The sequence below is a fragment of the Symphalangus syndactylus genome, chromosome 2 (genome assembly GCF_028878055.3).
Source record: "Symphalangus syndactylus isolate Jambi chromosome 2, NHGRI_mSymSyn1-v2.1_pri, whole genome shotgun sequence".
In the NCBI taxonomy this organism is placed as follows: Eukaryota; Metazoa; Chordata; class Mammalia; order Primates; family Hylobatidae; genus Symphalangus; species Symphalangus syndactylus.
In genome coordinates, this window is record NC_072424.2 from 107111911 (window position 1) to 107134884 (window position 22974).

The 22974-nt window shown below is 38.0% G+C and overlaps 1 protein-coding gene across 2 annotated transcripts in view; it reads left to right on the top strand.

Moving 5' to 3' along the window:
• LAMA2 (laminin subunit alpha 2) overlaps positions 1–22974 on the top strand; it is a 625547-nt gene that overhangs the window by 493785 nt on the left and 108788 nt on the right. For both annotated transcript variants that reach the window (XM_055263701.2, XM_055263709.2), the window contains exons 36-40: positions 7672–7834; positions 9233–9443; positions 17408–17524; positions 18512–18675; positions 20326–20464. In XM_055263701.2, coding sequence (XP_055119676.2) covers positions 7672–7834; positions 9233–9443; positions 17408–17524; positions 18512–18675; positions 20326–20464 — 794 coding nt within the window. The remainder of the gene's footprint in view (positions 1–7671; positions 7835–9232; positions 9444–17407; positions 17525–18511; positions 18676–20325; positions 20465–22974) is intronic.

Below are 22974 nucleotides of genomic sequence, written 5' to 3' on the forward strand. Positions count from 1 at the left end.
CTGCAAGAAGCAACAGGGTTTTAATTTGAGAGCTAATTTGAGGCAAAGGTGTGACGTTCTGAAACGGAAATTATTTCTGCCAGAAAAATCTCAGTTAATTCATTGTGGTTTATCCTCTTCTAGAAGAAGCTGTTGTACTTTCCCTAGTATTATTTTCCATTAATGCTACTTGAAGTGCCCCCCTCCAACCCAAAACAACAGCAACAACAAATTCCACTGCAGGTAGAGCATCTTCACTCTGAGCGGATCCCCAAAGGCCCTAGTCAATGCTCCAGGAACTTTCCTTTTCTTTCCATTGACATTTCAAACACCCAACACCCAGCAGCCCATCCTGGGGACTCATTTTCAATTTGTTTCGATCAAACACTGGTATGAGAATAAATGCTAGCATATGTTTTAATAGATCCTATTATCAACACTGCTTACTTTATTCTCTGCATTGAACCTTCCATCTCCCACCAAAGAGAGATGCTTACTCATGGTTACCTCTTTGGTCAATATGAATATTTGCTTCTTCTGGGTGCCTAGGGCCTCTAGGTACTATTTGTACAATTTGTGGACCAACAGGGGGCAGACTGGAGATGAGATGTATCCCAGGCTTGCTCACCACCCCAAATCCCAAGTCTATACACCAGAGAAAGGATTACCCATCACCAAAGGTGTCTCTCATTCCCTAAATTATGCATAGATCAGGTGGTCTGATTGTGTCTGTCCAGATAGGGCACCCTTTTCTAATTTATGTGAAGTGCCATGTGGGATAGCTATACTTTAGGGAAATAAGAACACTACTCACTTTTGCCTGCAGGCACTATTTGGTAGAATTAATTCAACTGTTAAAATTGAATGAAAGTTCAAATTTAAATTGTACCAGAGCAACACTAAATGTTCATTGAGATGTAATACAAAGCTTGGCAGTTTAACGGAGAAAAAAAGAGAAGGTGGGGGAAGGAAGGGAGGGGAGGCAAGGAAGGGAGGGGAGGGAAGGAAAGGAGAGGAGGGAGGAAAAAGGAAAGAAGGAAGGAAGGAAGGGAGGGAGGGAGGGAGTGGGGAGAGGGAAGGAAGGGAGGGGAGGGAGGAAAAAGGAAGGAAGGGAGGGGAGGGAAGGGAGGGAGGAAAAAGGAAGGAAGGAAGAAAGAAAGGAAGGGAGGGTGGGTAAGGGAGGGAGGGGGAAGGAAAGGAGGAAAGGAGGAAGAGAGGGATGAAGGGAGAAAGGAAGGAAGGAAGGGGAAGGAAGGAGGAAGGAAGGAAGTGAGGGAAGGAGGGAAGAAGGGAGGGAGGGAAGGAGGGAGGGTGGAAGGAAGGAAGGAAGAAAAAGGAAGGAGGGAGAGAGGGAGGAAGGAAGGAAGGAAATGGAAGGAAAGAAGGAACAGCGGGAGGAAGGGGGAAGGGAGAGAGGAAAGAAGGAAGGGAAAGGAGGGAGGAAGGAAGAAAGGAAATGGAAAGAAGGAAGGAAAGAGGAAGGGAGGTGGGAAAGAAGGAAGGGAAAGGAGGGAGGGAGGAAGAAAAGAAGAAAAGGGAAGGAAGGAAGGAAGGTAGGAAGGAAGGAAGGGGAAATAAGAAAGGGAGGGAGGGAAGGAAGGACTCACCAAAGGCTTTAAAGTAGGTTATACTACATATCCACACCTCTTTTTTTCTCTCTCTAAACTATAATAATGAAGGATAACCATCAGTTCTGTTACGTTTTTGTTAGTTGTAATAAATTGCTGTAGGAAAAGTAAATGCTTCAGGCTGACATTTATCTATTTCAGCTTTATGTTTGGATAGATGTACTATTCATCCTATCTTTCATTATGAGTCATGGCCTCTTTATAGATAATCAACTTCTATTCATCTAAGGCATTCTTATCTCACTATAATTTTATAATATATACCATGCTATGACTCCTGATTAGTTCATAAATAAACTTTTATTCCACACATTATTAGAATTAATGAGTGGACATAGGTAAACCCATTAGTCTTTATTTCCTGACATACAATAGGACTTAATCAATGATAGACACCTTTCCTTCCTGTTTCTCAGATCAGAGTATCACTTTCTATTCTTAATAAATTTACCCATCAGAGGATTTTTTTTTCAGACTTAGTATGAAAACAGTTTTGCTTCTCCTGAGGAATTTTTACTTATATTTATAGATACTGTATACCTCTTAAGAATCCTATTTGTATTCCCTGCTATGCGTAGGCTACCAAGATGCTTAGTAGTGGACTTAGGGTGCACTACATTGAATGTTATGGCATGGTTTTCTGTCTACTAATTCTTTCCCTAATTTACACAATTTTTTTTTTACCTGTAGCACTGTTTCCTTTTATTTTAATTTTATTTGATATTAGGATTTTTAAAAATTACCTAAATCCTCCTTTGAATTAAGTTGGAAATAAATAAGTAAATTCCAAAGATATATCTTTTACAATCATTTTCAATACTTTGGGAAAGAAAATATATTGAAGTGATAGTGCATACTTTTGAATAAGAGATGAAAATCACATTCATCTTTAAGAATGCTCAGAGAAGTTCCAAATCCTATATATACATAGGATCTGGAACTATATATGTATATAAACATAAAAATGTATGTTTATGTATGTCTATAAAGAGTGAAACGAACTTCTATTAAAATGATGCTTCCTTTCCTTTTTTGGTGGGGGGGATTTCTAAGAAAATCATATTGCCTAGCATGTGATAGATGCCTATGAGAGAAATGGAAAATGACAGCATTTTTAAATTTAACTTTCAGTAAAAAAAAAAAAAATGGAAATAAAAATTAAACTACAGTTCACCATACAAAAAGAACGTTAAATGAGGGTAAGTAAAGCGCAGTGAAATAATCTGGAAAATAACTATAAAACTTTAAAACACTAATAATAAATAAATGTTATCCAAATTAACCTGACAAGTTTTAATGGGCCGTATGTAATTTATCTGTGTCCCAGTGAGGCCATATTTTTCTCCAAAACCCATGTCTAAAATTTATTTTTCATAATGAAGATAAAGTAGCACACATACCAAAAACCCATTTGAAAGATGCTATCATTTAATCCAAAAAGATACTGAAGGCCCGTGTCCGTTTTGGGGAGCTTGTATTTTTTTTACATAACATGGGTTGCAACAAAAAGCTGGCCATGGAATAGCAGTTTATTCCATAAGCAGCCAATATATTTGCTAAAATGTTTGTTCTTTTGGTCCTAATCACATTGCAATCTTCTGGGACTATTTCAATAACAGTAATTGCAACAACTGATAATATCCAACTGGAAAAAAAAAAAACAGCCTCATGACTGAACTGCAGTGATGTCCTATAGAAACTTTATGGGGTATGTGTTATATGTTTTGATGTTTTTCTTTTTTTTTCTCATGTTTTTATTTTCCTTTATACTTTAAGTTCTGGGATGCATGTGCAGAATGTTCAGGTTTGTTACATAGGTATACCTGTGCCATGGTGGTTTGCTGCACCTATCAACCCATCAAAAGAACACATTTATGCAGCCAACATACATATTGAAAAGCTCATCATCACTGATCATTAGAGAAATGCAAGTCAAAACCACAATGAGATAACATATGACACTAGTCAGAATGGCAATTATTAAAAAGTCGGAAAACAATAGATGCTGGCGAGGCTGTGGAGAAATAGGAACACTTTTACACTGTTGGTGGGAATGCAAATTAGTTTAACCATTGTGGAAGACAGTGTGGCGATTCCTCAAGAATCCAGAACCAGAAATACCATTTGACTCAGCAACCCCATAGCTGGGTATATACCCAAAAGAATATAAATCATTCTACTATAAAGACACATGCACATGTATGTTTATTGCAGCACTATTTATGCAAAGAGATGGAACCAACCCAAATGCCCATCAGTGATAGATTGGGTAAAGAAAATGTGGTACATATACACCATGGAATACTATGTAACCATAAAAAAGAATGATATCATGTCCTTTGCAGGGATATGGATGAAGCTGAAAGCTTCAGCATCCTCAGCAAACTAACCCGGGAATGGAAACCCAAACACCACATATTCTCACTCATAAGTGGGAGTTGAACAGTGAGAACACATGGACAGGGAGGGGAACAACACACACTGGAGTCTATTGGGGGTTGTGGGGAGAGGAAAAGGAAAGCATTAGGACAAATAGTTAATGCATGAGGGGCTTAAAACCTAGATGATGGGCTGGGCGTGGTGACTCACTCCTGTAATCCCAGCACTTTGAGAGGCCGAGGCGGTCAGATCACCTGAGGTCAGGCGTTCAAGACCAGCCTGGCCAACATGGCAAAACCCCATCTCTACTAAAAATACAAAAATCAGCTGGGCACAGTGGCATGCGCTGTAATTCAGCTACTCAGGAGGCTGAGACAGTAGAATCACTTGAACCCAGGAGGTGAGGTCGCAGTGAGCAGAAATCGTGCCACTGCACTCCAGCCTGGGCGACAGAGCAAGACTCCATCTCAAAAAAAACAAAAAAACAAAAAACTGGTTGACGGGTTGGTAGGTGCAGCAAACCACCATGGCATATGTATACCTATGTAACAAAGCCTGCTTTCTTAATACGTGATCATTTTGCTAAAGCCATTTTTGTGCACCTTAATGATTTCTTCTACTTGTTTACAAATGGTTTTAATTTAAAGAAATTATGTATGTCATCCAAAAGATACAGCCATATTTGCCTTTTCCCTTTCTCTATCTGATGTCATTCTTTTTCCACCAGATTCTTCTCTGTAGAAGTTTAGCTTTGAGACTAGAGCACAAGAGAAATAGTGAGACTCTGTCTCTCATTTTTCCCTTCCTCTATACTGCCCAGGCCCAGAACCTAAATTAGATCAAATTTCAAAAAATATCTCTTATGAAAGCTGATTTATACACACACACACCCACACATATTTATTTAACAAAGAAAAAACATACAGCTTTAGCAGGTTGGGAAGTGTCATTTTTTTAATATCATCTTCATTTTAAAAAGTGAGTACAAATTATATCAGTAGTTACTTACATGCTACAATTGGTTAAAGTCAACTATACAGATAGCATGCACTCAGACTAACGGATGAGATAGTACCATAGGTAGAGCCAAATCTGCTACTGCTTTCTTGAAATCTAAGAAGCAGAACGCTTCTTACATTTAATCATTGGTACTCTGGAAGCCTTCCCGCCTAGTTTGCTGGACCAGGGAACTTTCAAACTAATCAGCCTATGGTTACTGTGGTTCCGTAACAAAATTGAGACACAGCCTAGGTGACGTATCTTACTGACAATAGTGGCGAAATCTTGGGAGGGTTCTTTGACATATGTTAAGGTATAACTGTTAGGCAGTGGATCAAGAAAGAGCCACCCTCACTAACTTCTAGGAATACAGCACCTGACAATAACTTCTACCACAGGGCTAGGAATGGCCATATTTGTTCTTCAAGACATGTGATTCAAATATTTCTGCTAATTAAACCATGGCTATCTTAGCCCATTTGGGTTGCTATAATGGAAATATCGTAGATTTTATGCCTTATAAGCAACTGAAATGCATTTCTCATTTCTGAAGGCTGAGAGGTCCAAGATCAACGTGCTGGCTGGTTTGGTGCCTGGTAAGGAGCTGCTTACTGGTTCAGAGATGGCTGTCTCCTTGTTATAGTTTCATATGGTAGAAAGGGCAAGGGAGTTATCTGGCATCCCTTTTATAAGAGCACTAATTTCATTCTCGTCCTTATGACGTAATCGCCTCTCAAAGGCTCTGTATTAATCTCTTCTCACACTGCTATAAAGAACTACCTGAGACTGGGTAACTTATGAAGAAAAGACGTATAATTGACCACAGTTCTGCAAGCTTAACAAGAAGCATGACTAGGAGGCCTCAGGAAATTTACAATCATGGCAGAAGGCAAAGGGGAAGCAAGGACCTTCTTCACATAGTGGCAGGAAAGAGAGAGAATGAAGGGAGAAGTGCCACACACCTTCGAACAACCAGATCTTGTGAGAATTCACTCACTGTCACAAGAACAGCAAGGGGGGAGGTTTGCTCCCATGATTCAGTCAACCCCCACCAGGCCCCTCCCTCAACATGTGGGTATTACAACTTGAGATGAGATTTGAGGTGGTGGGGGGGACACAGAGAAAAACCATATCAGGCTCTGCCTCCAAATACCATCACATTGGGAATTAGATTTCAACATATGAATTTGAGGAGAACATAAACATTCAATCTACAGCATTGGCTCTCAGGGTTAAAGTATTGACTACAGGAACTTTTAAACCAAAGACATATATAATGAAAAAAGAATTATAAAGATGCATTGTGGAAAGGGTGTATTAGACATTGAAACTCAATTCTTTCTGCTCTCCCAGTGTTTCTCAAGCTCTAGGGTACATCAGAAGCTCTGAGAAGGCTTGTTAAAGCCCAGATTACTGGTCCTCACCCCCAGAATTTCTGAGTCTGTAGGTTTGTGGCAGGGCCTGAGAATCTGCATTTCTAATGGGCTCCAAGGTGGTGATGCTGCCGCTGCTTATTGGGGACCACATTTTAGAACCGCTGTGCTGACCCACCTTCTCACATACCCCTCTGCCTGCTCTGCTTGTCCTGACTATGTACACCTGTTTCAGGAGCTCTGCCCAGTCCAAAACTCTCTCCAAGAATAGAAATTAATTTTCAGGAATCTCTATGTCATAAGGAGATCTTCAAATACACCCTTGAATGGTAGAAAATGCCTCTTGGCCAACCCAGACCCCTTATTCTAGGAGTTTTCAAAGGTGATATTATAGAAATAAGTATTCAGCTGACAAAAGAGTTTGAGAAAACATCTCTCTTAAACTCACCAAAAAAATGTCCTATAGAACGCACTCCAGGAAACTTTAGTCTAAAACTAATAATATAACTGTGTAAATGTTTCAATTCACCATTTTAAACTTTTATTTCACGTAGAATTCTTTTTTCAAATGAAATCCTGCCCAGAACATCAGCCTATAAAGCAGATTCTTGGCAGAATAGACATCATTTGTAGAAAACCTGAAGCACCTGGAGAATCCTACGATTCCAAGGGGCACAGTTTGAAACCCCATTTAATGCATAATAAACACAGACCCTTGTGAAGGATGCTATTGCTGGAAGGTGTCGTTGAAGCCTAATTTATAACCCTTCTCCTAGAAGGGTTATAAGCCTAGACCAGTGCTTCTTTCTTCACTCCTTTAAAAAATGAACACAGGAGAACTATGTGGAAATACAAGGGCAGGTTCATTTTCAGAGATCTCATCACTGAGTGTATTTCCACACTTAGTATTTTTAAACTGACTGATAGCCACTGCTATGACCATCTTATCAGCAATGCAGAGCTTGTGTTTCCAGCCTCCAAGTGTTATGCTACAGGTCACTGTTTTTTTTTAAACTCTTACCTGAATATGCTTCGACCTACTTCTTTATTTGTAATTCTTTCTTTCTTTTGAGGTTAGAAACACCATGCTTTAATTGCTGTAACCCCCAAAAGGAATATAATATTGAGAAACATATTATATTTCCCTGTTTGTTACTGATTGTTGTCTTAACTGCCTCTGTGTTTCCCAGCAGGAACACTCACGGCAAAATACTCTTCATCTGGAGATGCTGGTGCCCAGCAGATGCTGAATACCATATTTTCATGTGGCATTTTTGCTTACTAATTTACAAAATTTGTTTTACCCCCTGCAGCTGTAAATGAAAAAGCTATAAAACTAAATGAAACCCTAGGAACTCGAGACGAGGTCTTTGAGAGAAATTTGGAAGGGCTTCAGAAAGAGATTGACCAGATGATTAAAGAACTGAGGAGGAAAAATCTAGAGACACAAAAGGAAATTGCTGAAGATGAGTTGGTGTGAGTAGATGAGTTATTACTTTTTCATTTGACAAACAAGATTTCCAGATAATTTACAGTTTTCTAAATTTTTATCACACATATAAGTAAAAGATGCTTTGTTTTTCCAACCTGGAGATATTTGCTGTGTTATCTATCCTCTATCTATCTATCTATTTATCTATCTATCTACCATCTATTATTTATTCATTTACTTACTTAATTGTACTTTACCATTGTTCCAAAATGAATCAAAAGCATATTCTTGCCTACATATAATCAAGTAAATGATCTTTTCTGGTGCTGCTCCTTCTATAATTAGGCAAATGAGTTTGTTTTGTTAATCACCTGCATTAGGGACTTTTGGACTATCAGTTGATTTTTGTTTTAATAAAAATACCTTTGGATAAACAAAGTTATGACTTTACCATTCATGTATTGGCCAACCTATACATTTTATCATCTTAAGAAATGCTGAAAAGAAAAGTCATCAAATAATAAACACCTAATACTTTCAAATAAGAGTTGCGAATATGAGGGTTGGGAAAAGTGATAGTGATTTTACTCATGCTAAAGAACTTTTATGATAACACACTCAATAAAATAGATATATCTCTACATTCATAGTCAGCTAACTTCAAAGTGGTAGTATTACTAATACTTAAATAATTTATACTAAACCAGCAATATCAGCACACCACAGAACTTGTTAAAAATACAGATTGTCAGACCCCATCCCAGACCTCCTGAATCAGAAACTTTGGGGATGGGACCCAGCAAACCATGTGTTAACAAGCCCTTCAGGGGATTATGAGGCATGTTAGTTTGAGAATTACTCTTTCAAGTATTTAGAGTTTCTTAATGACTTGGAAATTATCACTTTATAAAAACTAGGTAAGTTAAATCCAAAAAAACTTCCAGATCAGTCAGTTGGAAGAAAAAGAAACATAGATTAAAATTATGCTAGTCTACTAGTATGACAATGACCTAGAATTCTGTTCACAGTTTCTGAGCAAACATATCAATATCCATCATTACATTCAAAGTAATAGAGAAAAGGTCTCAGTACGATGAAACAAGTGGATTGTTTGATTTTGGTATGTGAAGTGAATCTTAAAACTCATTTCATCAGTCAGATTCCTAGAATGACATGAGACCCCATCTGATTCAAAATGTTATTTTACTTACAAATTTAAAAGTTTTCTTAAAAATCTGTTTGGCTTTTATTTTAATTAATTATAAATGTTCTCAGGTGCCAGTTTTCAACTTGATTTAGCACACAGTGAATCTATTTTACATGTTTTCTTATTTTCTCATTCTTTTCATGTTAGCATCTCTTTGTAACATGGTTTAATACCAATAAACCCTAAGGCAGTGACATGAGCTCATTGTCTGTTATTGGGCTGGGGGTGGTTGCAGAGCTGCAGAAGCCCTTCTGAAAAAAGTGAAGAAGCTGTTTGGAGAGTCCCGGAGGGACAATGAAGAAATGGAGAAGGATCTCCGGGAAAAACTGGCTGACTACAAAAACAAAGTTGATGATGCTTGGGACCTGTTGAGAGAAGCCACAGATAAAATCAGAGAAGCTAATCGCCTATTTGCAGTAAACCAGAAAAACATGACTGCATTGGAGGTGAGTCTTAGGGGCACTTTTATCTTAATCTCAGAAGGTTGGGGACTGTGGGGGCAGTGTTGAACATGGCTGGACTATTCAAGTTGACGCACATTTACTAAAGTCAAGAGTGACAGCTCTGAAAGGGGGCTTCTAAGAAACAGAACAAGAAATGACTTTTGTTTTGTTTTGTTTTTAATGACCAGTTACCATCGCCCAAAGAATCAAATAAAATTTCAATAAATTAAACTTTTGAAGATATTTAAGAACATTGTGATACAGTGGAAGAAGTTCTTTACAGGGAGTCAGGCGACCTTGGTCTCAATGACTACTGTGCCACTAACTAGACATACGAATTGGGCAAGTCAATTAACATCCGTAAGCATCAGTTCCCCAAATCTACAATGAGTGCATTATACTATAGCATATAGGGTATCTTCAAATATTCGTATCATATTATTTTGCAGCTTTCCCAAACTAATTCACAAACCTTGTTCAGATATCTTGCTGCCAAAAATCATAGAAGTTCCCTACACTTTCAAATTCAATCTGAGCACATGACAAATAGCTCAATGAATTGAGACCAGAGCTTGGAAAAAGTTTGGTTCCCCTTTTTCTATGCACTGTGTTCTGTGCAAATGATCTTTTAAAAGGAACTAATATGAATAGATCAGGTCTGGGTTATTTTCTCCTCCTTTTCCACACAGATAACAGTTACTTCTCAACTCAAGAAATTATGGGCAGCCTCTATCTTTTTAAGAGTGCTGATGGAACTAGAACTAAAACAGATTCCTCCATTATTTTTTTTCTTCTTTTTTTTCCAATTCTTTCTTAATCTTAACATAGTAAATAATCACTTTTCCTAAGAGTAAATTCAACACATATAACAGCAGAACCCTGTATTTGATATTAATATTTAAACAACAACAACTTTCTCCCCAGAGACAAATTTACCTTTGCTGTTTTCGAAGTATCTGATTCCAACAGGTCAGAAAACAGCAGCAGACCTATACATCTTCTAACACATAATTTCACCTTCAACAGTAACTCAACACCCTCTGGCATACAGTATGTATGTAGAAATGTTTGTTGAATGACAGTAACAATTGAATACAATGAACCAGGATTTTTTTTTAATCTACTCATTTCTATTTTCCTTTGTATTAAGTAGTAAGAGGATGAATTACATTTTTTTAATATATTTTATTTCTGGGTCCCTCTTCTGGGACTTAGCCTTGTCATTCTGGTAGAATATTGAAGAGGCTTACTTTTTTTCTTTACTGATACACCTAACCAATTTGGAGTCTACTGACATGCTAGCAGTATTCCAGAAATACTGCTGTGAGGCAGGATGCTGGGCCACTGTCCTGTCACAGGCTCCAGCATGATTCGCCCTGCTCGGTGACACACCAGCCGTGTGACTTACCCGAAGGTGCACCTCTCTATTTTATGGCAACAGTTTGAGAAATGAAAATTACCTGTGTGGGAAGCATAGTAAGTATTTGAGAAATATTTCAAGAAGAGTTATATGGCACAGTCAATAGTACCTTTAGCTATTCGTTTCTTTTAGTGATGTTTAAAACCAGAAGTCATCATTCTTGGTCACCCCTACAAATACCTGGGGCTTATGTATCGTCAGTATTGAAATTCTAAGTGGTCCTTTTAGGATTTTCCTTGTATGTGCCACGCTTAACTAAAGGCTTGTTAAAAAGTTACTGGATAAAATAGATAAACTAACTGAATCAATATGAATAAGGCATAGATTGTTTACGGTTGCTTAAACCAAATAAATAATTTGGTTGCTGCCAAAATGGCTGAAAATCACGTGGAGTGTTTGTTAAGCCAACAGGTTTCATGGGCTGCCACCTAGAGAGTCTGTGTAGGCTGCTCTGGGGTTTGGCCCCGTGTCTACATTCTAACACTCTCCCTGGGCTAATCTGATGCCTATACAGGTTCGAGGAAAACTGACACATTGCATCTATTTGATTGAATAATAAGCTGCATTTTAAATAAATAACTCCCTTATGACTGTGCCCACAATGAAGGTAATATAATTAAGACCCAACTCAAAAACTTTTAATTTATTTTAAGGTGATATGTAATTTTCTTTTTAAAAATGTTATCAAGCCTCTAATTCATTCAGGAAATGTGCTAGACACCAAAATTGATTGTGTCAATGATGAGGCCCCTTAGAGCAGCAGCCTCAGTGTAACCTGGAAACTTGTCAAAAAGACAAATTTTTGGACCCCATCCCCAAATGATCAACTCAGAAACTCTGAGAATGGGGCCCAGAAATCTGTGATTTAAAAATCCCTCCAGTGATTCAGATGCAGCCTCAAGGTTGAGAACCACTGGTATAAACACTAAAACACCATCTCTGATTACTTCAAGTAACTTGTATTTAGTGGGAGGTACGCATAAGCAAACCACTCCATACATGACCATAATTATCACAGGGGTAAGCAAAGGAGGGAGTCTAAGTCACCCCTGAGTTTAGGAAGAGCTTTGTAGAGGCCCTGACACTTGTGCTAGATCCTAAAGGGTAAGCACTGGGCCAACAGAAGAAGAAAGAGAAGAACATTCCAGAAACTGGGAAAAACATATACAAAGGCATGGAGGAAAGAAAATGATATTTTGGGAGAAAGTTCAGTGGTTTGATAGGCTTGGAAAGAAGACTGTGTGTGATCGACTGAAGGGATAGAAAGACAGAGAAGACAGGCAGAGTGCAGACCTTCAGTTATAAGAGAATCGCATTGTGAGACTAAGCTAAGGAATTGGTTTTTATCCTGAAAGCTATAGGAAGCAATTGAAATATTGCAGTCATGGGTTAAAATAAAACGTTGTGGAATTTGAGTGGCTCACTTAAACTGAAGAAATGGTTTTTTATTGGAAAATAGCGTGATATTAGGCTAGAAAAGTAGGCTGAGATAATGTTTATCTAAATGTCTGTCAGGTACCTACTACATCAAGGTACTGTTGGTAACCAGGGTATCTGAGGTTGAATAGAAATGATTCCTGGTCTCAAAGAACTTACAATCTCCTGAAAAATTCAGACATGTTAACCTTTCATTCTACACAATAGTATGATAATATTGACTGGGAGATTCAGCAAAAGTTTCACAAAAATGACAGCACCATAGCAGAAGTGGAGAGGAATTGGAAGAAAGACAGAGCAGCAGGAACCCCAGCCAGAGCTTTGGAAGTGTAAGGTGATCTTAGGAAGTGTTCAGTACAGCAGAAAAACTTTCAAAAGCTACATAAGAATCTGTAGCAGAGAAGCCTCTGGAATTTGGAGCCAGATCATAGAAGGCTTTGAATGCAGCCTACTAGATGGTGATGGAGTTGGAAAGGCATTTCCAGCAATGGAGAGAGGGCTAAGGGAACTGGGGACCTCATGGGCAGAAAAGAGAAGACGAATAATTCAGTGAAGCAAAAGAATATGTATTGAACAGTCTATCCCCAAATCTACCATTATAACCTTGCCAAAGAAGGCAGTGCAGATCAAGTAAAGAGTAAGTTGCTACATAAAGAATACACAGGCCAGCCTGAGCAACATGGTGACACCCTATCTCTATGGAAAAACACAAAAATTAGTCGGGCATGGTGGTGCATGCCTGTGGTCCCAGCTACTTGGAGGCTGAAGTGGGAGGATTGCTTGAGCCCAGAAGTTTGAGCCTGCAGTGAGCTGTGATCATGCCACTGCACTCCAGCCTGGATGACAGTGAGACCCTGTCTCAAAAAAAAAAAAAGAAAACAAGAATAGACAGGAAGACAGCTTTTGCAGGTTCCTGAAGAATCTACCACACCAATACACCAAAAAAAAAAAAGAGAGAGAAAGAAAGAAAAAGAAAGTGTTCAATTTGCAAAGCTCTGGAATAAATAAAGATCTAATTAATTACAAGTTAAAAGTAGAAATATAATCAACCTTCATATCCAAACAGAATAAATGAGCAATTATACTTATGCCATACTTTTCGTAGAATAATTCTCCCTATACATAGGCCTTCTTTCTGTTTTTTAAATACTCTAAGTTTCCTATCTTAGGTATTTTATATGCTACATCATTTTCTATCTGTGCCTCTCTGTTTTTATTGCACTCATCTAACCTTTCTTTAAGAATATATTATACATTAATTTACTCATTCATTTTATCTCTCCTCCAGACAAGCCATGAGGAACATGTGTTCTTCCTCACTTCATTCCCCAATCCTAGAGCAGTATCTAGCAAAGGCAAAACAGATTTTTTTTAGTGAATAAATAAAGTGCCATAGAACAAACCCAAATACTCTATATACTTTTATCAATATTTGTGAGCTCCAAATTTTCATCTTTTCTCGGTTCAAAGCTAGAACCCATCAGTATCTAATCGGAAAATAAGACACCTCTAAAATTTCTTTAACCTCATCCCAGCACTTTGGGAGGCCGAGGCAGGAGGATCACAAGGTCAGGAGATCAAGACCATCCTGGCTAACATGGTGAAACCCCGTCTCTACTGAAAATACAAAAAAAAAAAAAAAAAATTAGCCAGGCGTGGTGGCAGGCACCTGTAGTCCCAGCTACTCAGGAGGCTGAGGCAGGAGAATGGTGTGAACCCAGGAGGCGTAGCTTGCAGTGAGCTGAGATTGCGCCACTGCACTCCAGCCTGGGCGACAGAGCGAGACTCTGTCTCAGAAAAAAAAAAAAAAAATTCTTTAACCTCTTGATCATCATTTCTGATGGAGTATGATAAGAAGCACATTTTGATCTTTGCATGACAATTGACTCCCTAAAGTGACTCAGTTAGAGCTTTTACAAAAGATTCTAACTACTTTATTGAAATCAAAATATATATAGCTCTTCAATTAACACACGTGTGGAAATATTTTCCCTGTTTCCAGTGGCACAGCATCTTAAATTACCTTGATCCATTAATTCAAACAAGCCAAGTTGTAAAAGATTCTTGTGTTTCTGTACATGCTATACTTTAAGTCAGTTCATACAAAAGCTAAGGGCTAAAATTGGCAGTTGTGTAAAAGAATGTTAGAACCTTGGAAGATAAGATATGACTTGTAATCAGGGACATTGTAATCAGGGACATTGGGACTGTTCCTACATTTGTTGTGAAGAGTGAATGACATATCAAAACTTCCCCTGAATTAGTGATGGGAGTAGCTGAATGAGCCAAGTGTCACCAGCACAAGTCCCAGGAATGGACATCATTTTCTTTTTCCTTTCTTTTCTTTTTTTTTTTTTTTTTTTTTTTTTGAGACAGAGTTTCGGTCTTGTCAGCCAGGCTGGACTGCAGTGGTGCAATCTTGGCTCACTTTAACCTCCACCTGTCGGGTCAAGCAATTCTCCTGCCTCAGCCTCCTGAGTAGCTGGGATTACAGGCATGCACCACCACACTCAGCTAATTTTGTGTTTTAGTAGAGACGAAGTTTCACCATGTTGACCAAGCTAGTCTCGGACTCCTCACCTCAGGTGACCCACCTGCCTCGGTCTCCCAAAGTGCTGGGATAACAGGCATGAGCCACCGTGCCTGACCCATTTTTGTTTATTTATTAAAAAATATTTATTGAGGAAACTCATCTAGGTACTAGAGATAGTGATACATAAGACTGTCTTTATGGAATTTGTGTTACAGTGCAGGAGACAGTCACTAAACCAATAAACAAGTATAAGATACGACCATAAAGTCTGGATGCATGGGCTGATATACATATGTTGTTTATTGATATGTAATACATGGCATGTTGCATGATATTGCGTAATACATTCAATGTATTGTCCTTCATTAACAATGTATAGTTCAACAGGCTGTGCCTTTCTGCTAGTCCCTGTATATGTATCTGTGATGCATTGGTATTTCTGATTTTTATTACATGATTTTTGTTTTTAGCAACTCCCAGCAAAAGTAATCAAGACAAATCAATCTATATAAAAAAGAAAATAATATTATCTATGTTTCTATAGTTTTTGACCACTCTGTAGAATATAATTCAGATAAGTGGATTCTAAGAAGAGCAAAATAAGGTAATTATAATAGTTAAAATTACAGTGTTACTGTGTGCTAGGCAGTGTTCTAAGCTAATTCTTCTCTAACTTTACAATGTCTATCAATCACTTGGGGTTCTTGTTAAAATGCAGATTCTGAGTTAGTAGTTCCCAAGAGTGGATTGAGATTATGCATTTCTAATGAGCTTCCAGGTGACTCTGATGCTGCTGGTGAATGGGCTGCACATCGAGTAGGGAGGGACTAAACATTTTATATGAAGGTAAATTACTTCCTTAAGGTTTCATAGCTTGGGAGTGAGCAGAGCTGTGCTCCCAAACCAGAAGCGCTGTCACTTGGATGTAGCTTTTAATCACTGTGCCCTAGTATATAGAGAATGATTGAGACAAGGATGGGTGCTATTTTAGATAGGTAATCAGAGGAGTGGCTATTACCAGAATGGAGGGAGGAAACAAGCCAAAGAGTAGGAAGAGCACATAGTGGGAAGATCTGCAAGTGCAAAGGCTTAGGGGCAGGAACTAGATGTATGTACCTGGCAACATACTGAATTGGTTGGTGAAGGGAAGGAAAGAAGGGTATGAAATTAGCACTAGCCCAGTGCAAATTTTAAAACTGTGATTTCTATAATAGAAGAGATAGTATTTTCATAGTCAAGGACCTAGGATCTATCATTAAGTGGACAGGGGTTTAAATCTTATTCACACTGTACTATGTGACCTTAAGGGAATCATTTATTGTCTTAGTTCATCTGAGCTGCTATAGCAAGAGACCAAAAACTGAGTGGCTTATATGCAATCAAAACTTATTTCTTATGGTTCTGGAGGCTGAGAAATCCAAGATCAAAGTATTGGCAGATTTGGTGTCTGATGAGGGACCACTTTCTGGTTCATAGACACCATTTTCACTGTGTCCTCACATGGTAAAAGGATGAGCAAGCTCCTTCAGGTCTCTTTTATAAGGGCAGTAATCCCATTTATGAAGTCTCTGCTTCATGACCTGGTCACCTCCAAAGGCCCCACTTCCTAATCCTAACACCTTGAGGATTAGGATTTCAACATATGAATTTTCAGGGGACACAAACATTCAGACCACTGCCCTTTACTTGTTCAATTTCCCACTTATGTAAAAAGTGATCAACATAGGATCCAAAGATTGGAATAACAAAATGCTAACAAACTGTCTGGCACATATTGAGATCTATATGAATTAGCATTATTGTCTATAGAAAAAGACTATAAGTGGTTAAAGCTTAAAATTATAATTGATGCAGTTAAATCTGCAGGTAGAATGGTGATTTCAGGAATAGGAATGAATCAGAAGTATAAAGAATAAAATAAGTAAAAAATATGCCCCAAATGGAGAAATAGCAATATTTGTCTCTCGTTGATTTTACTTTTCTGGGCCAGGATTGAGTTTCATGTAGTTTTGAGACAAGCTATATGTTCCAAAGAAAAATTATAATCTATTCTCTCATGAAACAGTCCATTAGGTTGATTCTTCCATGTGATAGTTTCTCTATTTCTTAAAAAGTATTTTCCCTAAGTTTCCTTAAAAATCTCACTTCAAACTTCACAGAACTCCCATTGAATGCATCTGCTTATGTTTATGCTCACAAAGTACTCATTTGTATATAGATTCTAGAATTCAATATGTAGTACCAATGTAACTATTCAGCACTTACATTGTAGTTAGAAATGGATGCTCCATCTTTCTTTAAAAGTAGTTTTAATTCCTCGACTAGTATCGCATAACTTTTCTTCACTTGGATGACTTTCTCACAATGAGAAGGAGAAATAACCTGTACAAGCCTCTACATAGAAGAACTCTTCAAGGACTGGCTAAGTAGTTTATATTATTCTCATCTAGCCACATTGTCAACATGATGTACCTTTTTTGCCAAGCTTTTATTCAAACAGCTCAGGAAAGTCAGGAATACAAGGGGTAGGATTTTGCGAAAATGCAATTTTGATGTCTTGTTCATAATGGTCTACAGAAAAAGAAGGAGGCTGTTGAAAGTGGCAAACGACAAATTGAGAACACTTTAAAAGAGGGCAATGACATACTCGATGAAGCCAACCGTCTTGCAGATGAAATCAACTCCATCATAGACGTGAGTATTTGGTAAAACTCGAAAGAGAGATGATAATGAAAAAATGGGAGCCGATGATAAATCTCAGTAATACAGGCAAATACTAGTATTTGTTTTCTTGTGGAGATAAAATTATTTTTGCATTATTCTGCTGTGACCATGCCTATCTATTGGTGACAACTGGAATGTCACTTTGTTCTCCCAATGGACATGAGTGTTTGTGTAAGGGTACTCACACATTCACACAAATCTGTTTTTGTCCACAGTGATGAAGGACATTTCTTGTTCCTAGAGCAGCACTTACAATCTGCTTCAATATTGATATAACATTAGTTAAAAGAGAAATGTAAATTTATAAACAGGCTTTTAACATGTAATGTCTAATGCATTACACAGAGTGATATGTGGTCATAGAAATGCAAATGGCCTAAGAGATCCTAATGACATGTATACCTATGAAGTGGCATTGTTTAAATAGATAGGCTTTTCTTGGTGTAAGTTGGCTTCTTAAATTTCCTAGTCTATTCCATTAAATAATGACTTTAATTCTCTATTCTTTTTGCTATGTTAGTAAGTTTGAAGTTTCATTTTAAAACTAAACATGTGGGCCAGGCGCAGTGGCTCACGCCTGTAATCCCAGCACTTTGGGAGGCCGAGGCGGTCGGATTGCCTGAGCTCAGATGTTCAAAACCAGCCTGGGCAACATGGCAAAACCCCATTTCTACTAAATATTAAAAAAATTAGCCGGGTATGGTGGTGGGCACCTGTAATCCCAGCTACTCAGGAGGCTGAGGCAGGAGAATTGCTTGAAGCGGGGAGGCAGAGGTTGCAGTGAGCCGAGATCACACCACTGCCTTCCAGCCTGAGCAACAGAGCCAGACTGTCTCAAAAAAAAAAAAAAAAAAAAAAAAACTGAACTAAACGTGTAGTTATGTCTCATAGAGAAATTAGTAAAAGGAAGGAGGCTTGAATTCACTTGCTTAAAATGCCCTCTTCTCTACATATCAGTATGTTGAAGACATCCAAACTAAATTGCCACCTATGTCTGAGGAGCTTAATGATAAAATAGATGACCTCTCCCAAGAAATAAAGGACAGGAAGCTTGCCGAGAAGGTGTCCCAGGCTGAGAGCCACGCAGCTCAGTTGAATGACTCATCTGCTGTCCTTGATGGGTATGTCATTTGTTGTTGGAAATGTTTGCGTATTTTGATGCTTGTCCAAAGGTTTTGACTAGCATAAATAGTAGAGAATCATTTTCAAATCCTGATTTCTGTTAACTGTGAACACACTAGCTGTATGGCCTTTCTGTGGATAGGCTTAATTAGGAGGGTCTGGTCGAAGCTTTGCTACAGCAGCATCAAAAGTCTGAGTTACAAGTAGATTCAAATATGGCTTAGTAGGAAGTGAACATAGCCCTAGGCTACACTTAGAAAAAATTATTTTCTGTTCTTCATTAGAAAGCACAGTGGTTGCCTTATTAGCATTTTAAATAACATATATAAAGACACATTCTGTTTCAAATTTCAGTTTTATGTTTCTAATGGAATCATAACAATTTATTGTTAAAAGATGGCTTTTGAAAATTTGGTTCCATACATAGCCTTTAAGTCTTTTTTTTTTTCGTCTTTTAAGCTCCAGGGAGATATTATATTTTCTCCTGTAAAATAGCAGCTTATTCTAGCTGGGATTATTACATAGGTCATAGGAGGGAGAGTAAAGAGGGAAGTATATATTTGACTTACAAACAGCCTTCTGTGTATAACTGATACGCTTCTCCTACAATTTTGGGATTGTCGTAATTAATAGAGGTGCTATTAGCCCTGAGAATAATTTGCCCAAATAAATCTACATCACATGCAAGGCTTTGTTCTCATACTTAATACTTACTGTTATAAAGAAAAAGTACTAATGTTTGAAGACCTTGGACAATATATGAACTATCATTTTATTTTATGTCAAACTTTTGCCACTTTATAATGAAGGGTGGGTGGTAGATGAAACACAAAGCTAGATATCATCAGATCCAGGCTCTAAGTCCTTACTTGGGGACATATTGGTCATTTGACTTGAAACAGACCATTTAACCTTCTGAAATTCACTTAGTCTCTTCCAGGAAGTGCACCTACCCCAGAAAGATTTTGTGAAATTAATTCCAGTAATGTAGTACAAGTGCTCTGACTCTCACAGCATGCTTCACAAATAAAGTGAAGAATTGTCTCATATCACACACCTGCTAGAGCACATGGTTGCAGAGACTTTTGGAGGATGCTACGGGTATTTAAGATGTGTTGGTAGTATTTCATAGCTGAATTATTTAGAAATACATGTTTAGGCCAGGCGCGGTGGCTCACGCCTGTAATCCCAGCACTTTGGGAGGCCGAGGCGGGCAGATCACGAGGTCGGGAGATCGAGACCATCCTGGCTAACACGGTGAAACCTCATCTCCACTAAAAATACAAAAAATTCTCTGGGCGTGGTGGGGGGGCGCCTGTAGTCCTAGCTACTCAGGAGGCTGAGGCAGGAGAATGGCGTGAGCCCGGGAGGCGGAGCTTGCAGTGAGCTGAGACTGCACCACTGTGCTCCAGCCTGGGCGAGAGAGCGAGACTCCGTCTCAAAAAAAAAAAGAAAAAGAAAAAGAAATATATGTTTAGGTTGTAGAAAACTACAAGACAATATAATAAGTAGATACTGCACTATGATTTGGAATTGTCATAGATATATTGGCCATGATCATTTGGAAGCCAGATTTCTTATAATTAGGACGTTCTTCATTTGAGTACCATTGAGTGCCCTGACATTCTTTTTTTGAATCATCCCACCAGAATCCTTGATGAGGCTAAAAACATCTCCTTCAATGCCACTGCAGCCTTCAAAGCTTACAGCAATATTAAGGACTATATTGATGAAGCTGAGAAAGTTGCCAAAGAAGCCAAAGATCTCGCACATGAAGCTACAAAACTGGTAAGAAACAAATGGCACATGTGCTGGGAATGGAAGTCAACCTTTCTGAATTTTTCAAATGTAAGTCAGTCTGGAAAATCCCAGTAAATTGGCATATTTGTTTTGGGTTATTTTTGAAGACCTCTTTTAAAATTTACCTAAAATAAATTCTCAGTATGCTATAATTATAGCAGAACTCTTTTCTCAGTCACCCACTACCACTGTTAGGGTCTTAAAATTATCACAGAAACCAAGCAAGTTTGTGCTACCAACTCACAAAATAAAACAGGCAAAGAGAACACTCTGGATAGGGAATTTTATCACCATTCTCTCAAATGGCACTAGTTAAAAAGAAAAAAAAGTAACCATTGCATATAATCACATACGAGTTGGTTACATATGAAGTTTGGCTATAAAATGCACTTTTTTATAAAACATACTGGATCATATGCTTCTAAACAATTTATACCATGTTTATGAATTAATGACTTTTTATGAATTTTTGAATTGAAAAGCTCTTAACCTTTGGCTACAGTCATTGTTCATAATACATTTGGAACAAGTATTTTAGAGTTTGGGCATTCCAAGTTCTGTCACATTATTTCAATGCCTTCAATGGTGACAAATCTTTATTCTTTAGATGTAAAACAACATTTTGTACATAAGTTGTGTGATAGTAAGTTGGTAGTACTATTTAAGGTTAAAAAAAATCTCATAGGAATCATCCTGAATATAATGTTCAGAACCATCATTTATTTATTTTGTTTCACATAGAACCTACCAAACACATGAGAATTTTTTGGGGGGGAAACCTGATTGGACATTTGACTGTGAGTGAAATACACAGAAGCAATGGTGTTAAAGAAACCAATCAATATTTTCTTTGCTTCGGTGTTGGACAAAAATGCTTTCTAGGATTTCGGGGATATTAGAGATACCACAGTCTTAGCAGGTTCATTTTCTGGTCATAATGAAACATCATATTCTATGAGCAATTAGTACTGTTTTTGGTTTCTCTTGAATGAACTCTACTAATGCCGTATGTTCTGTTTACTTCTTATTCAAAATAGTGGCATGATCATTGCAGAAGCATTTCTATGTTCAGTTATCCTTTCAAAATGAATCTGCTTTTCTTTTTTTTTCTCCTTTAGTTTCTTTTTTAAATTTTATTATTATTATACTTTAAGTTTTAGGGTACATGTGCACAACGTGCAGGTTTGTTACATATGTATACATGTGCCATGTTGGTGTGCTGCACCCATTAACTCGTCATTTAGCATTAGGTGTATCTCCTAATGCTATCCCTCCCCCCTCCCCCTACCCCATAACAGTCCCCGCTGTGTGATGTTCCCCTTCCTGTGTCCATGTGTTCTCATTGTTCAAATCCCACCTATGAGTGAGAACATGCAGTGTTTGGTTTTTTGTCCTTGCGATAGTTTGCTGAGAATGATGGTTTCCAGTATGAATCTGCTTTTCAAATCTAAACTAAATTTTAATCCATCTTCTGATAGACAATTTTCTATTTTAAAGGCCCTAATTTCAAGTTCACCATTTTCTTTTTTTTTTTTTTTTTAATTATACTTTAGGTTTTAGGGTACACGTGCACAATGTGCAGGTTTGTTACATATGTATCCATGTGCCACGTTGATTTCCTGCACCCATTAACTCATCATTTAGCATTAGGTATATCTCCTAATGCTGTCCCTCCACCCTCCCCCAACCCCACAACAGTCCCCAGAGTGTGATGTTCCCCTTCCTGTGTCCGTGAGTTCTCATTGTTCAATTCCCACCTATGAGTGAGAACATGCGGTGTTTGGTTTTTTGTCCTTGCGATAGTTTACTGAGAATGATGTTTTCCAGTTTCATCCATGTCCCTACAAAGGATATGAACTCATCCTTTTTTATGGCTGGATAGTATTCCATGGTGTATATGTGCCACATTTTCTTAATCCAGTCTATCGTTGTTGGACATTTGGGTTGGTTCCAACTCTTTGCTATTGTGAATAGTGCCGCAATAAACATACGTGTGCATGTGTCTTTATAGCAGCATGATTTATAGTCCTTTGGGTATATACCCAGTAATGGGATGGCTAGGTCAAATGGTATTTCTAGTTCTAGATCCCTGAGGAATCGCCACACTGATTTCCACAATGGTTGAACTAGTTTACAGTCCCACCAACAGTGTAAAGCTGTTCCTATTTCTCCACATCCTCTCCAGCACCTGTTGTTTCCTGATTTTTTAATGATGGCCATTCTAACTGGTATGAGATGGTATCTCACTGTGGTTTTGATTTGCATTTCTCTGATGGCCAGTGATGATGAGCATTTCTTCATGTGTTTTTTGGCTGCATAAATGTCTTCTTTTGAGAAGTGTCTGTTCATGTCCTTTGCCCACTTTTTGATGGGGTTGTTTGTTTTTTTCTTGTAAATATGTTTGAGTTCATTGTAGATTCTGCATATTAGTCCTTTGTCAGATGAGTAGCTTGCAAAAATTTTCTCCCATTCTGTAGTTGCCTGTTCACTCTGATGGT